The 17,510-nt window shown below is 32.1% G+C and overlaps 2 protein-coding genes across 3 annotated transcripts in view; one reads left to right on the plus strand and one right to left on the minus strand.

The window, feature by feature from the left end:
- LOC126859037 (transcription factor kayak) overlaps positions 1-6,953 on the minus strand; it is a 31,894-nt gene extending 24,941 nt beyond the window's left edge. Inside the window, exon 1 of the mRNA XM_050609935.1 lies at positions 6,560-6,953. Within this exon, the coding sequence (XP_050465892.1) occupies positions 6,560-6,691 (132 nt within the window). The 5' untranslated portion in view covers positions 6,692-6,953. The remainder of the gene's footprint in view (positions 1-6,559) is intronic.
- A 9,660-nt stretch (positions 6,954-16,613) lies between these two features.
- The window catches only part of LOC126859011 (TLD domain-containing protein 2), a 120,618-nt gene continuing 119,721 nt past the window's right edge, over positions 16,614-17,510 (plus strand). Inside the window, exon 1 of one of the 2 annotated variants that reach the window (XM_050609859.1) lies at positions 16,614-17,220. In XM_050609859.1, coding sequence (XP_050465816.1) covers positions 17,201-17,220 — 20 coding nt within the window. In that variant the 5' untranslated portion in view covers positions 16,614-17,200. The remainder of the gene's footprint in view (positions 17,221-17,510) is intronic. The other variant, XM_050609865.1, reaches the window with a different exon arrangement.

Raw genomic sequence — 17,510 nt, forward strand, 5'->3', positions numbered from 1 at the left:
GTTTGTGACGCAGTTTAGGACGTACTGAAAACAATTCGAATGCTCCACGTGTTCTTCGAATTGTTAATTCAATTAATCCTTTTGCAAAAGAGATCGTATTAAATCGTATTAAATAAAACAGATAATTACATGTGTCTACACACAGTGTGAACAATGTTTTATGCGATACACTTTTGATATTATTAAAATTTAACACTTTTTTTATTTATTGGTCACGAGTCATATTTATTTCTTTTTATAATCCTGCATTTAGAACGTATTAATGAGATTTTTTTTTTCTGAAAGATAAAATCAATTTTTCTTCGACAATTTAATTTATCTCGTTTGTCTAAGAGAATGAAAATAATAAATTCTAAAACTGTAAGTTCTTATGTTACACAATGATTAATTTACTCTTTTATGTAGCTGTATTAAATTATATTAAATTATTGATGATTCTTTCATTTATATCTTTATAAAAAACATTTAATTGCCGGAAAGTTACTTGCAAGTACAAAAACTTTCATCTCTGATATATCTTTATCGGAAAATATTCCAAACAATTAAATCACGGAATAAAAAAAAATTTTGTTTTACCTACTTCTGTACGCTTTCAAACCCTTTCTAGATAAAAGATCCTGATAGAAAATCTTTTAGTTTGTTTAAAAGTTGATACGGCTTCCGAAAGATTTATTATCCCTAAACAAAGATAAAAAGTGCGCATGTAAATGTCGTGATGTATCAATTCACGTAATTGCTCTTAACGAACAATGGCACGTTCCTAATTACGTTTACTTTTCTTGATTGCATTTTAATTGTCCGCTATCAATAGACAGCTCCGAGTAATGGAAATCCGATTTTACCCCAGACAGATATAACATTTTAATCGTCTACATTTAAGAATAAAATATTGAAAACCTTTTAAAGAAAGGGAAGAAGATTTCTAATAAATTATCTGAATAAGAAATCGGAAGTATCATTATGTGTATTATGACTATGCTCTTGAGAGAATGCTATTTGATTTACTTGTTAACTTAAAATTATCTGGGATTTATATTGATTAAATTAATGTGAAGAGATAAAAGTTTTTCTTATTATCCTCTTTAAGATAACAGTCAAAAGTAAACTTTAACTTTAAACAAACTGATAATGATTAAAAGTTTCTGTAAAATAGAATAAATAAGTAAGACTCATTGAGGTCAAATAGCTTTAGATATACTATTTTTTTAAATAAAAAAAATCCAATGAGTTTAATTTTAAATAAAAATCAATCTAATCCATAAAATCAATTTAGATGTGGTAGTAATGCATTTAGAAGTTTGAGAATAATCGTTTTGAATTCGAGCAACCTACTGTCCACATAATCGCTATCGCATTTCAAACTTACACAATAATATTCGATCAATTATCTATCCCATGATCTCTATAAAAACTCTCTGATTTATTTACTTTGAATTTAAAAACATTTGAGTATATACTTAATTAAAGTAATTCATCGAAATTTCATTAATTTTTAAATATTATGTTATAATTAACATAATCATATACATGTAATCGTGCAAAAATAACATTATTATATAACAATATATTAATATAAGTTATTATATTTATTATTAAAATATACATATAGATTCTCGTTTGTTCGTTTGCTTTGTGGAACGGAAAGTTCATTGTCTTGATAAACAGAGACCTAACGCGCCTTAACGAGCACAACGGGGTAACGAGAACGAAGATCCATGCTACGAGGATCGGCTTTGTTCACGCGACAAAGAGACATTTTAAGGAGGGAGATTACGGCTTGGTCACTCTAGCTGCCGACGTTTGTGCGCGTGCGTGGATAACAAACGAAGCCGAAATTCGTGCGAGGAAAAAAGTTTCAATCCCATCGCGTTACCCGGGAAAGTCCTGTAGACATTTTTGATATTCAAAACAGGACAATGCGGAATAAATTATATGGCGAAAGATCGTGAATCAGTTTTTCTGTACGGCACGCGTGCCTGTTTTTAATTATTACCCGCAATTTTTCAAACTTTCTCTCACTTTCTCAAAAACGAGAACTTTTACAAAAATTTGTCAAATTTTCTGAAATAATTATATAAATTTTCTTCAATGCGAAACTAAAAAGTGAAAAGATTAATAAAAGTTTAATATAGGCAGATGTACTTTCGTTCTCCTGTGGTCATTATAAAGTATTTGCATTTTATCGCACAATTGCGTTCGAGCCCTGTAATTAATAGGAGAGATAATTAGGTGACAACAGCTGGCGCGGGAGGTATTATCTGGCAATATAAGCGTTATTGCGCAGCGGTAGAATGTGATCCGTGTCGCGCGCGCCGAGTGCGTTGCGTGCTCGCCACGCGTGTTTTTAAATGGTCGAGCTGTCATAGGGCGCGCGCGGCGGCTCTTTATAAAACAGCTGTTGAAGGCAGCCAAAGCCGAGCACGCCGAGCGAAATGCTAGATCAATACCACCGCCATCCTGTTTACACGCAGGGAATGTATAGGGTGTCTTATACAATTCGTTAAATGTGGACGTAAGGTTTTATTCTTTTCAAGTTTGAAATTTTATCTTATCAAAGGTATTTCAAGAACAATAACCGTTCTGTATAACATTTCAAATTAGAAAGTTTATTGTTATAGTATCTTGCAATTGTCTTATACTAAGAATAAAAAGTCATTAATTTGACTAAATATGTATATCTTTAGTGTGTTATCATTTCTTTAGTTAAAATGTTTAAATATTTGAACTTAAATATTTCAACTAAAAAAATAATAACCAACTAAACGTATTTAATTAAGTTAATGACTTTTTTCTTAATATAATTCACAAAATAAATATCTTGTAGAATGAAATTCGGCTCAAGTTAGATTATACATAAATAATGATCTAACTTGCAAAAAATTGAGTAAAGAGGAAAACACAACTGTCTAGTTAAATTCGAAAACTGTTTATAAAATTATTTATAATATTATTTATTTCGGAAGCTAATTGTAAAATTAAAAAAAAATTAATTAGTGTTTCGATATTTTATCAAGAAAACTTCAAATTTTAAGGAATATAGAGTGTATGAAGTGTAGTAACATTAAGGAATATATATGTATACATATATAAGGTTCTTTTTCGTCAACTTTGGAACACCCTATATAAGGGAGAGACAAACGCACTGGCACTAACCCCTGTCGATGCCATAGAGATATTGTCTGTCGCGACAAAGAGAATTTTCTACTTCCTGTCTGCATCTATAAATATACATGTCACGACGTCGTAATAAATCACGATGAAGATAGACGCAAATACTGTTATTATTAAATAAGTATACGTTATACGAAACGATAATGACGCGATTGACATGCTTAATAAACATTTTTACATAGAACATCTTGAATTCGCATGCAGTTTTGCTGAATCGTAGATATCGTAAAAAATAAAATAAATGAAGAGAGAAAAGTAGTTATCTCGACATACTAATATTATAATTGTGAATCAGAAGCATAAGATATAATAAAATTTTTTACATCTTATCTCTTTTATAGATACTATTTATATAATATAGATTAGAAAAATTATTGATAATGACTTTGAATACTTTGAAATATAAAAATACAATATAAAATTCAGAAAAAGTAAGTCATTTTTTTTTATATAAAAATATACCTTATAAAAAAATGGACACAGTCTTTACAATTATTAAATATTACAAGAAAATGCATAAATATTAATCTTCCCATTCATAATATTCCCGATAAATAATTTATTATATTATACTTAATTATTTCCTTGTGTGTTCTCCTAAAATATTATTACAAATCAAACACTATTTTTTTTATTAGGAACAATTAAATTCCTTTTGGTGAAACTGTAAAGCTTCGACGCATGTCTAGACATCAAGAAAACAAACAATTCGTTATTCGCAGTTCAAGATCAAAGTCCTATATTCCTTTATGTAGTGTCAAGACTGATCATCGAACTACATCGTATCAATGACGCATTTCATCATTTATAAAACGCAAATCGACAATTCGCAGGATAATTCGCGGGAAAGAGAATAATTTTTCATCGACGTGTCACGTTTTAAAGTTCGCGCGAAGACACGTTCCTAAATGCAAACACTCGGCGATCTGGAGAGACCATTGATCTCTGCTGATCGGTGAATGGACGCAGCAATAAGAAAGATAACGCCCGATTGGATCGTTCCGTAGTAACTCGGAGGTTTGGCATGATGCACGTAGTATGCACCTTAAAAGGACATGTATATAGAACCGGAATGAAAGTACTTTATCTATACACAGGGGCGTGTTTAATTTATTTGCGAGATCTATATGGATTAGAAATAGAGTGTAATAATAAGAATAATCAAGATATTTACAAATTATATTTTTTTAGATTTTTTAAAAATAAAATAAATAAAATTATTAGACTTTCCAAGTATTTCAAATTTTAATAGACAGTTAAGAGGAGCTTAGGAGCTGTAGGTTTTAACTTTATGGATCTCTAGAGACAATAAAATATTCCTGTACCTATAGACATTGCATGCCTGTGACGTGCAGTACGATGCAGTTTGCTTTTGATAACGTTGGTGACATTTTCACGCGACTTATTCGTGGCATACGAAAATGTGTTTTTCATTTGAACTCGAGCAATTCAGTTTATAGCGATGACGGCACGCGCTTTATAAATTTAGCGACAGGCTGCTTCTAATGCCCTCAGATAAAGAAGCTCTTTGAATGCAAACAAGGATCATGATTGACACATTGTATTGCATTGTAATGCATTATATGTATGTATGTGTGTAGTGTTGAAGAATAATTTAACTCTTTGTGCAAAAAATGTAATGATGTTGATAAACGCAATATTATATATTAAATTTTGTATCAAATCATAGAAAAATGAGTAACTTAATTTTTTCAGATAAACGATATAAAAGCAAGATTATATAAATTTTCGCAAGATAAAAAATTGTAGCATTAATAAAATTCTTGAGAGATTAAATTTTATGAATTCTTTAAATGATTTTAAATAGAGCGAATAGTTAAAATATTTTATAATGCCTTTCATAATTGTTATATGTATATCAAATATCGCAGAGACTAATCAAATCCAAACATGAGCATAAAACCATAATATTTAATTAATTACGTTTCATAACATAATCCCATTGCATAATAAATATTATTAATTTATTTGATTTTTTAATATATATTCGCGTTTAATGTAAACGTTTCGTTAAAATCGATCTCGAGAGAGAGCCTACTTGATATTGTAAAACTACTAATGTGATGAATCATCATAAGAAGTATTGACAAGCAGCACTTGTACATCTTGTATAAGAATTTATGTTTCTGTGAAATAGTATGCATTTTCCAGATGTACTCGTGATTGAAATATGTCATATGATAGCTTATAAGCAATAATTTTACGTAATTCTAAGCGATTCCGCTAAACATTTAACAAAGAATAATATAAATATATTATACATACATATATATATATATATATATATATATATATATATATATATAACTATATGTTTATATAATCGTGTGCATCACTTTTGATCGATTTATGAAAATAATGTTTGATCGACTCTCCTTACGTGATTTATATAATATCAATAAATTTCAAATTCAAAAATTGTGCGATTATGCACATGTTATTGATAACAGCTTATCATTCAGTATACTTTGATCAGCTGAATTTTAAGTTTGAATTTTATGTTCGCAGAAGTTTGTGACTATATTTTCGATGATGAGCTAATTTATCTCGATACACAGTTGTTAAATTAAAAATGTTATAATATTTCGAATGTTTCGCTGCTCGAATGACTTGAACAATAATTATCGCGAGCTTTATTTATCTGTGACATACGTGTTAGCAAAACGTTTCAAGAAACATTAAATTGCTTTTTATCTCTGTAAGTAAGATAAGAAAGCAATGCAATATTATGCACTCCATTTTGTGTCTATATTTTTCTGAATTTCAAATATTTGTCGATGAGAAGATAAGAATGCGTAAGATATTGTTTGTATGCGTAAAAGTAAAGTAATATGGATTTATATGTGCATCAATGCATTTCAAAAATATAAATATAGATTATATTATATTAAATACAGATATATATCTACTTAGCCATGCTGTATTTGAAATTTCTATTTTAATGAAGAATTTAAATTATGCTGTAATAACTAAAATATTTCTTTTGCATTCGATTTATATATATCTCCTTTTTTATTATAATTCAATTTTACACGATAAAAATTATTTATAATTCGCAAAACTTAGAATAGAAGAAAGTATAAATCGCGCTCTAGATTATCTTCTCTTCTATCGAATATCGAAACTCATCTTTCCTCGAGACACTTTGCGCCAGGTGCAATGGTTAAAGGCAGAAAGCCGCTTTAAAACATTAACGCATTTATTGTCACGCCGTGCGAGGTTACGTAACGCGAGCCGCGATGAGACGTCGATCGTTTTGGAATTCAGCGCGACGTAATCGCGACGATACAATCGAGCAGCATCGCATTTGCATCAGCGCATCACGCACATGCACATACAACGGCACATTCCTCAGCTCGGTACTTACGTTATTGGGTAGCACGGCCGCATTCGCGATGCTGGAGAGAAAATCATGGCTGACGCGGGAGCTCTGCGAGGTGCCGCTGTCACTCGACACGCTGGAGCTGTCGTATAGCACATCGGAAACGTCCAGTTTCATCTTGCCGTTCACTTTTGCGAATCCGCGTCAAAACCGAGAATCAGAGTACGTTGCGTTTATAACCTCTCTATGCTCTCTCTCTCTTACGACAGAGATGCGAAGAGTTGGTGTACTCTAAGAAGGAGAGAGAGAGAGAGAGAGAGGAGGAGGTGAAACGAAAGCGAAGATCTTGCGCCGGATCTTAGCGAATATACGCGAACTCGAAGGCGACACGCACGAATTGCAGGTCCCTTTGCTCGAAACTGTGCAAAACTGCACCCGATGACTCATACCGTGGGGGAATACCTCGCGCGCGCGTTCGACAATCCGCGTTCGAACCGCGGAGAGAGTCGAGGCTGCTCGAGGTCTCTCGAGCGCTGGATGACGTCATGGGCTATTCCCAGTCGGCCAATCCCCGTCCAGCGCCACAGTACCGTGCCATAATGTTCGATAACGAGGCGCTATCTACGCACACGGCGCTCGGATTATTATTAAAATGCGTTTTAATTATTTCTTATCTTTGTTCTTTAATCCATATCATTATTCGCGACTCGATGTTTTAATTACATTAAAGTCTATATATGAGGAATGTGACACGATACAGCTTTTGAATGGAATGTTATCAATTGAACAAAGATAGAAAATTGATTATGATTCATACAAGAATTTGATTTTGTTGTTATAAATTTTCTCTTTTTAAGAAAGAGCTTGTATAAAATATTAAATATATTTCACACACGTTCAACTTACTCTTTGTTAATAAAAGATTTCATATATAAACATATCGATTAAATATTTTTAAAAAATCAAATTCTAGCCACTGAACCGTATTTATAACTTGACGTCTCTGTCGAATACCTAAAGATGAAAGTTGCGCATCACTTTGTATCATTTTATACGACGATGACCAAGCAGACGTTCTATATTTTTTTGGAATAGGTTGAATTCCAGGAAATGTTTATATCTCGCGTAATACTTTATTATTTTCTCCAATCATCTTCCGCGATCTCTAATATCTAAATCTTTTTTAGAAAGATAGAGATATAATAATAAGAGATAATAAAAAGAGTAGATGTCAATTTTTTGTCGCGGAAAGAAATTTATATGAAAATGTTTTAAAATTTTCCAATTAATATTCCTCGCGAATCTATTGAATACTCAAAGAATCAGCTCTATCAGAGTTGTATATCTTATTCACACAAAAGATAATCTTACTCTCAGCATTCCCGCGAAGGACGTATTAAGAGGTCGTACACGTGAACGTCGTGATTTATTCGCGCGAGCCAACAATTGCATCGGCCTTCCTTTTTGCGAATAAAAATATCGCCACGTGTTTCTTCGATGTTTACTACAAATCGAAGGTACGGCGCGTGATCACGTCTCAAGATAGATCGACTGTAAAAGTGACATATTTTATTAGAGTACTCTGCGATTACATTCATTACAATGAATAAATCAATGATTAGATAATATTGCAATTATTTCGATATTTATTACATTTCTTCTTGTCGATACAAAATATAATTGTTATGCAATGATTTATTAACGCATCTCTCCCTCTTTCTCTTTCTTTCACACGCATGTATTTAGTTTTTTGTGATAAAAAATCCAGTATTTTACCTTAATTTCGTCAATGCTCGACTGAAAATGACGGATAGTTGTTCGCACTTGTGAGTTTCGAATGGATTGAAAAGAATTTTTATAGCTAACGGTTAAAACCAGTAACGCATCGGCGAAAATCTCGAGCGAGATCCCAAGAATGGCGGCGCGTTTCCGAGAATCACGGATGAGTCACGCGAGTGGTCGCGTGGGCGCGAGCGTTGCGAATGGGGTAGCCGGAACATATCGAACTAGATGCGTGACTCACCGATCTGATATGTGGAATATTCGTGCTCGTAACCTGCTGCCTAGACCAAGGGTGACCAACCTGTTCGCGAGCGATCGCAAACGCTAACAGACGCTTCTAGAATCGGATAACACCGTATTAGACATAGGAAGAGCATGTACGTCGTAATCGTAAAAGCTTTTTCTTCTTCTTCTTCTTCTGTACGACTGATTAGACATTAGACTTTTAAGCAGAATTTGCTTATACAATTGATGCATTTATATTATAGAGACATAGCTACGCAACGAAAGAGACGGCGATACTACGCTTTTTTTCCTCTCTTTTTATCAAAAGTAGAAAAATTATTTCTACCAACGCCCGTTAGAAAAGGATAGAACTCTGTTAAATTCCTTGCCGTTTACGATACAAATTGGGTAGTGACAGTCTACGCTCCTTTCCTATGTCTATATTTTTACGAAATAATTTACATAAAATTTCCAAATATATTTTACAATTTTACAAGCGAAAACTGTCGGAGGAAAGGGGTCGCTCACGGTTGGTACCCCTCGTGGCGCGAGCGACAACTAGGCGACGATCCACGTATCAGGCATCGGTATGAAATTGTCGCGCAGTTCAAATTTTTAACAGAAAAAATTCTGTATCACTTCGCGTGTAACGGACATCGGGTACGTGTATCGTAGCGATGCAACAAACGATCGCCGTGTTTCGTGTGATTTATTCGCCCGACGTGTATCTCGCGAGTGTCGGAATATGTCGTGTGAAATAGTGAACGGTTATCGTATCGCATTAATTCGATTCGTATCGAGGAGTGAAGGAATAAGGAAACGATGGAGCGAGAGCTGGGACGGCAGCGGTACATTGGACGGGTAAGTGAAACCGCATCGCGGCAATTAACTGTTTTTCGTATTATAATTAGTTTTCCTGATCAATCTGAGTGCGAATGTATGTGAGTGCTCGATATCGTGATTGTAACGGAGCCTCGGGGGAGGGGGAGGGGGCGGTGGAATCAAAAAGTATCGAGCTCCGTTAAATAGCTCTATCTTTCTCACTCGCGCGGACTGTAGTGAGTATTTTTTATTTAAGATAACGGCATCAGAATAAGAAGAAAATATTATAAGCGAATAATATAGAAATAATAAGAGAGATTTTATTTATATATAAATTATTATTATATTTATATAATATATTTATAAATATATTTATAAATTATATTTATATAAATCATATAGATTATTTTCTAAAAAATTGAGAAGCAGAGAGAAATAACTGTTTTTTGTATTATAATTAGTTTTCCCGATCAATCTGAGTATGAACGTATGAGTGTTCGATATCGTGATTGTAGCGGAGCCTCGGGGGTGGGGGAGGGGGAGGGGGCGGTGGAATCAAAAAGTATCGAGCTCCGTTAAATAGCTCTATCTTTCTCACTCGCGCGGACTGTAGTGAGTATTTTTTATTTAAGATAACGGCATCAGAATAAGAAGAAAATATTACAGGCGAATAATATAGAAATAATAAAGAGATCTTATTTATATATAAATTATTATTATATTTATATAATATTTATAAATATATTTATAAATTATATTTATATAAATCATATAGATTATTTTCTAAAAAATTGAGAAGCAGAGAGAAACAATTTTTTAGATCTTTAATAACTTTTATAGTTTATTCTAGCACGGTTAAAAATTGTATGAATTGTGCTTTTTGTACAATTATGAATAATATCGATAAAACAATTTATTTTCGCGTAGTATCTCTCTCTTTCTCTTTCTCAAAGTTTGTAAAAAAATAGAAGGACGCGCTCTTAAGTTACAAAAATTAAAATTTGACAATTTAATTTATTTGCTTATCGCAATCCAGATGTATTTTTCGATGCGATCGGTTTTAATCAGCTGTAAAAATCCATCCAACTCTGCTTGAGATAATTAGTGTACATTAGACATACTTATTTGGTAATATTACATTTAGACATACTTATTTGGTAATTCTAGCATGTAAACAGAGCACGTAATCATCGTTTCGATAATAACCGCGAAATGCACGAGCTTTTTTTATAGAAATATTCGTAGTTGTTGGTATCTCCCGATATCACAGATATCTCCTACGAGCAATTAAAGTAGAGGAAACGATAGGTCGAGGAAAACATGTAACACGTAGATTGCTAACCTACTCAAGGTCTCGTGTAATTCTGGAAAACATCTAGCGACGAACTTTTAAAATAGCTTTTTTACGACAGATAAAAGGAGTATTCTTATATATTAATATTGCTTTCTTTAATACAAAACTACATTTTTTTAATAAAAATTTCTAGCATATAATATCATTAATCGTAATCATTATTCTATCAATTTCATTATTTCTATAAGTTTTATTGTTTGTTTTGTTTTCCTCGAAAGAATCAGATTCTTCTAAAGTTATGCTCTTCCATGCAACTATCTTTGTAACATGTCAAACTTTTTTAAGATATAATCAGTACAATATAGAAGATTTTTTATATCGGTTTCTACTTTAACGCATCAAACACGTTTTCGAGAAGATAATCAAATTCGCGCGGCATATACGCTATCTAAAATTAAAGCCACCTAAATGAGCAGTGACAGGACATTATAATGTAAAGATACATCTCGTTACGGGCGCGTAATGAAACTCATGAGGCTCTGACATTCACCCGCTTAGCTTTGCACCATGATGAAATTCGAATAGAAGGCAGCCGTCATCCTTGAGCTAGCTTCTGCCTGCAGCCAAGGTCGCCCCGTCGGCTTAAGCTACCCGCGATATCACATCTCAAACGTTGGTCGATTGGAAAAAAACAGACGACGCTACGGAATGTCATTGCCATTTAGTATATTGTACGTATATGCGTACCCGTCATACGCAATCGCGAACATATGCAAGAACCCGCCGAGAAGGAGGGAGTCAGCTGCAAAAATAGAGAGCGCGAACGCGCACCACTTGCAAAACATACGCGGCAATGTGCAAATTTCAGTGGAAAACTCTTTGTGCATCCAGGTGTATGTTGCGCGCACACACCTGCGTATTGCACTTACGCTGAAATCGCATTATTGCGATCGAATTTAATTATAAGTTTGTAAAAACTCCCGTTCTCCGCACATCAAAACGTCACAATTCTAAATTAAATTCATATGCAATACTATATATATATTCGCATTGAATATAATTCTCTCAAAGTATTATTTATAATCTCTCTTAAATATTTCAATAAGAGAGAAAGCGAGAAAAAGTAAACAAAATAATTTTTATAAAAAGATCTTTTATTTCGATTGTTTTCAGTATGATTAAGAAAAAGAGAATTTTCTATTTTATGTATAATAATTATTAATTAAATTTATATACAATACAATATATTTTCTTTTCTAGGTTTTTCTTTTTAATATACTTCTAAAAATTATTATTTATAATTTCTTTTAGATGTTTTAATAAGAGAGAACATAAGCGAGTAAAACGTCAACAATTTATTTCTAAAATCTTTTTTTGTCTATTGTTTTCTATGGCGATTAAGAAAAACAGAATTTCTATTTTATAATCATTATTAATTAAATTTATATGCAATACAATATATTCGCTTTATGAATGTAATTCTCGAAATATTATTTTAATTTCTCTTAGAGATATTTCAATAAGAGATAACATAGTAAGCGAGTAAAACGTCATTAATATATTTTTTTTTAATCTATTTTTTTTTTCCGATTAATTTTAGTGATAATTAAGAGAAAAAAATTTTCTATTTTATGTATAATAATTATTTCAAAGATGTGACGTAGCATGCCTATATTTTTATCGCGAATATAAATATCATAAATTTGTGCGCGTTTAGACAAAGGTTTCATGTCGAGCAATTAAAAGCTAATCTCTCTATGTTCACAAATCACCGATCGCTCGCGATCCAGAAACAAAGAACTTTATATGAAAATGTTTTTTTTTAGCGACAACCTCGCGTCGTCGGTGGCATAACGCACACAGACTCGCGGTATTATCTTATCGACATTTGACTTGGACAAAAGAGTTCTGTCGTTTATATACACACACACACATACACGCACAAACTGCATCTAATAATAACGAAAGCGCAGTATGACAAAGCAAAATATAAATCAATGCCCTTTTCTTCTTTTTAATACACTCGGTGATATAAATTTAATTATCTATGGCTACAATGTGTTCGTATATACTTCGTAAAAAAAAGATTATTTTTTTCTAAATTATTAATTTAATTCAGATGTTTATTAATTTCTACATTATTTATTTATTTAATATGCAATATATAATTTTGAATATCTAGATTCGTGAAGTATACAAATTGAATTATAATAGGCAAATAATTTAATTAAATAAATTAAAAATATTGTTTTTTGATGAAAAATATAAACAACCGACACAGTATGTATGCCAATGTGATTGCTTGTGCTGTGATAAATAAATATTGCTGGTTGCGGCTAGTCTTTGTTTCGCAAAGTCACGTGCGTGCTCATCTCTTGCTGCGTACGATCGTTTTTAACGATTAAATGGAACTTGACTTTTTTTCTACTGTTTACGTCGATCGAGTCACGTGCCTGCTGATTTTGCAATGTTTTCTCGGACAAAGCGGGACAAAGAAGGAAGCATGGCGATATATGCCAAGTCTCTCGAGCGGACTCTGCTCTCGCAGCTGCGAGCTAATCGCATCTTACGCGGAAATTACGCGAAATGTGACTCAAGAAACACTCCTTGCCTCCGAAAACACTCACGTGCGTGTTCATTGTGCGGCGAACGCGCTTGATAAAGTGGACCGGATAACATTATCTATATATATTTAAGTATATAATATATTTGAAATATTTATTACTAAATTTTATCGTTGCGTTGTGTAGTAGAAAAATTTCTCAGACATCTCAATATAAAATTTTTTCAATTTAAAAGTTTCTCAGACATCTCAATATAAAAAGATTTAAAAAAAAAATTAATTTTGAAAATTATACTATATGCGCCTTCTCTCTTAAGAGCTGAAAAAAGTTGCATTGTTATTCGCATAGCAAAATAAAAAAATATATGAAGAAATCGAAATATCATAATTAATGTGATATATTGAACTAATTAAATGTATAAATATATACATAAAATATATATTTTTTTATCTCATTATGTTTAAAAAAGAACAAAACTCGAAAACCTGATATAATAACAAGAATGAAAATTGCATCGGACGGTGTAATGTTGTTATTCGTAGACAGTTAAAAGAAAAAAAGCTTGAATTAAATTCTACGTACCTATGTGATAGCATTGACGAGTAGTTTAATGTGTTCATCGCTATGTGTGTTTTAACAGTCTGCGGCAAAGTCACAACTTCTCGCGTATAGATAGGAATATTAAATTATTGTCGGCAAGTATTTTACATACAATGGCCCCCTCTATTGTGTGATTAGGCCCTGGGCCACACAAAGAGCTGCGGTTCCATTGTTTTCTTAGCTTCGTCTTTTTTGAATAATAAAGCGAGCCGACGAAATTTTGGATGTGTCATTTTATATTTATTAACTCTGTAATAGAACATGTTACTTGCTTTTATGAGGACGTATACTTGATTTATAAACGTTGTGATATTTTACATGCAAGAGAATGCTACTTCATTTTTATCATAATTAAATAAACAATTAACGAGTATCCTTAAACAAATTTACATGACATTATATACTAAATTGCTACAAGATTTTTTTAAATTAACGATTTATAATAATAATATAATAATGTAATAAATGTTTGTACATATGTATATTTGAAAATGGTTATAAAATTTCAACTTTTAAAGAATTGCAAAATTAAATTTTGTAAAGAAGGAAAGAATTTGTATTCGCATCTTACGATATTTGACCATTTTCACTTTAAAATCACTTCAACTTTAATTAATCGAGAAAACCTTGAAAAATCTGCGTTCCTGCATTCACTTTCAAAGGAGAAATATTTTCCCAGGTACAAACAATATCTTTGTTCTCGTTTTCCGTTGACCACTCGACAGTTCCATTGTCTTCCGTCTGCAACCTTGATGACAACTTGTTACAAACCGGGACAATATCGAGATTCGTTTTCTATTTACTGCATGTATAGTAACAAAAAAGTTTGATTATTGAGAGGCATATATGGAAATAAGGTGCAGCTTGATACCAATATTTGCACATACCTGTTGTTATAATGCTATTAACACGTTTTACATAAGCAATATGAGCGGTAATAAAAAAAAAAGAAAAGAAAAAACGAGTTTTGGTCTTTTATTTTGATTATGAAAAATAAAATAATCTATGAAATGTAGTATGTAGTTTTAAATAAAGTTTAAAATATAGGATTTTATATTATTATTAAATATAGAATTTTATATTTTCACATTAATTAAGCTATGTATATATACAGCATTTTTTGTTTTATTTATTTTTTTTTTTTTTTTTATACTAATAATCCAATATATACTAATACTTTAAATTTTTAAATTGATATACTATTAATTTTAGTTATTGGAAATGGGACCTACATTCTATTAATTGTGACTATGATTGTATATCTTTATCTATCATAACTTTCTCAAATAAATTTTTTTAAATTTTATTTGAGAAATAGAAAAGAGAGAGAGAGAGCAAAAAGTATAGAATGCAAATATACAATATGTATATGTTGTGAGTTGTGAGTATTTTAAATTGTAAAATATAATTTCTGTCAGAATGTATCTTATTACTTTTGCAACTTTTTCGCTTTAATTCTCTAATCTGAATATAATATAATAATAAATGAATATAATAATAAATAAATTACATCAATAAACTAAATATATTAGAATCGTAATCACTCACGTAATTATTAAGAATGAGTAAGATTTGTTTACGTGATGAGATAAGGCACAGTCTATTACGTTTTACATCATATTCTCTTTTTTTCTGACAACTGAGAACTATCATTAGATGAACAGATAAACATCCTTTTAAACGCAAATCAAACGTGTCTTATGATAGCAGAAAAATCCATGATGCAAAGGTAATCCAATATGTTCTACGTGAACTAATCATCATAATACTTAGGAATAATAGCGGCCTTGGACTAATTAGAACGATTTGACTCGTTTGCGTCTACAGAGGACCTGTTGCTAATTTTAATTTTTCGAAATGTTATATATATAATAACTCACATGCCAGATATTTAATTATATTTTATTTTTATTAAATTAATTTAATTAATAAGTCCGTAATTAGATCTTGTATCTAACATTGATTTTGCGTAGATAAATTTTGTTAGAACAATTTAAAAAAATTTATCTATTTATTTCAGAATGTACATAGTCGTAAAAAAGTCTGAAAAGTTATTTAATAAAAATTTTATAATAGATTAAAAATACAAAAATGTGAATTGGACAAAAGTAAAAATAGAATTTTTTGAAAAATATACAATATTTGTTTTGCAAGAATTAAGACGCTTGAGAAATTGTTTATCATGAGTTGATAACTACATTCAGATGTATTAAAATGCAGGATATAATTACCATCAACTGTAAATACTTATAATGTTAATTAATATCGATATTTTATTTTATGTTTTGTATCAATTTAGTTTATTATGATAATGTTTATGTTGGATTTTTGTTTCTTCCTCTCATTATAACATAAATTATTTACTATTATTTAATGTCCATCCATATTTAACTCTTTTCTGCTGTTCTTAATTTACATTCTATTTTCAATAAAAATCTTTTTTTTTTGTTTTTTATTAATATATGCACTTAAGTCTGTGTACGTACATATGTGTGTATATATGTATTTGATTTTTATTTACATATACTTTACATATTACATATTTATTTACATTTACATTACATATTACATATATTTAATTAAAAGTAAAAGAATATATATACGTACATATCTAGAATATAATTTTTAAATAATTTTTCATATTAACTACAAATAATTAATCATAATAATTGATCATTATATATTTATTTTATTTACAACACCTTTATACCATCTGATATTAATTACGTCTTCCGTTTTTGTTACAGTTTTATCGACCCGTCTCTGTCATTCGTTTCTGTCGCTGTGGACAGATGTCGACATTGCAGGCGAGCCGTCAACAATCGATGATGGTTTGTGCCGCGCGGGTCGCGAGTGGTCGCGAAGCGTCTCGTATAATCGCATTTTAACCGGTGCGTAAACGCGTTCGGTTTCCGCTGAATTGTGTGCATTGCCTAGTGCCGCGATCATTGTCTTCCGTGATATTTCGATTCGTGTGTTACGAGTCGCGAGGCGAATTGTCGAGTCGTGAAATCGTGAGAAATTTCGCCACACGCGGCACGTTCCTGTCACTTTTCGCCGCCGTCCCCGTCTCCCCTCTCCCTTCCTTCCCACCCTTTTTCCGCCCGCTCTCCCTCATTATTCGTGTCGCACGGTGTTTCGTCGTGTGTATAACCGGCTCTATGCAATTTCGTCGCGATTCTGCCGCGTGATCGTCGCGGATTTTTATCGCTCTGAAGTCAGGATCATCTGACGTACATCACATCCGCGACCGTCTGGAAGAGCTTTGTCGTCAGGGTGTTCGCCGAAAGGCGCCGAAGCTCCCTCGGAGCGGAGGAAGAGGAGAAGGAGGTGGAGGTCCGACATCGTCAAGAGGGCTCGAGAGGGCGACCAGCAGCAGAGGATACAGCCTAACCGGGCATGGCAGACCACAGCAAAATGTGAGTCTGTCTTTCTCTTCACTCTCTTTACGTTCTTTGCTATGCGAAAGGCAAACGTTGCCAAAAAAGACATGCTAACATATGCGATTTGAATTGCGATTTGGAAGTTTATGTTCGCGGTATCGACTACTGGGTCTCCTCTTGATTGATGCTAATGGTCGATGCCAGCACCCACGCCATATATTAACGCCGGTTTCGGCGCATTAGTCAGTTTAAACTAATCTGCAAGTCACTCTAAAATGCTGGAAATGATGTCTCATGATTACCCTTCATATTATCCCCTTTTTTAT

The sequence above is a fragment of the Cataglyphis hispanica genome, chromosome 2 (assembly GCF_021464435.1).
Source record: "Cataglyphis hispanica isolate Lineage 1 chromosome 2, ULB_Chis1_1.0, whole genome shotgun sequence".
NCBI classification, from domain to species: Eukaryota; Metazoa; Arthropoda; class Insecta; order Hymenoptera; family Formicidae; genus Cataglyphis; species Cataglyphis hispanica.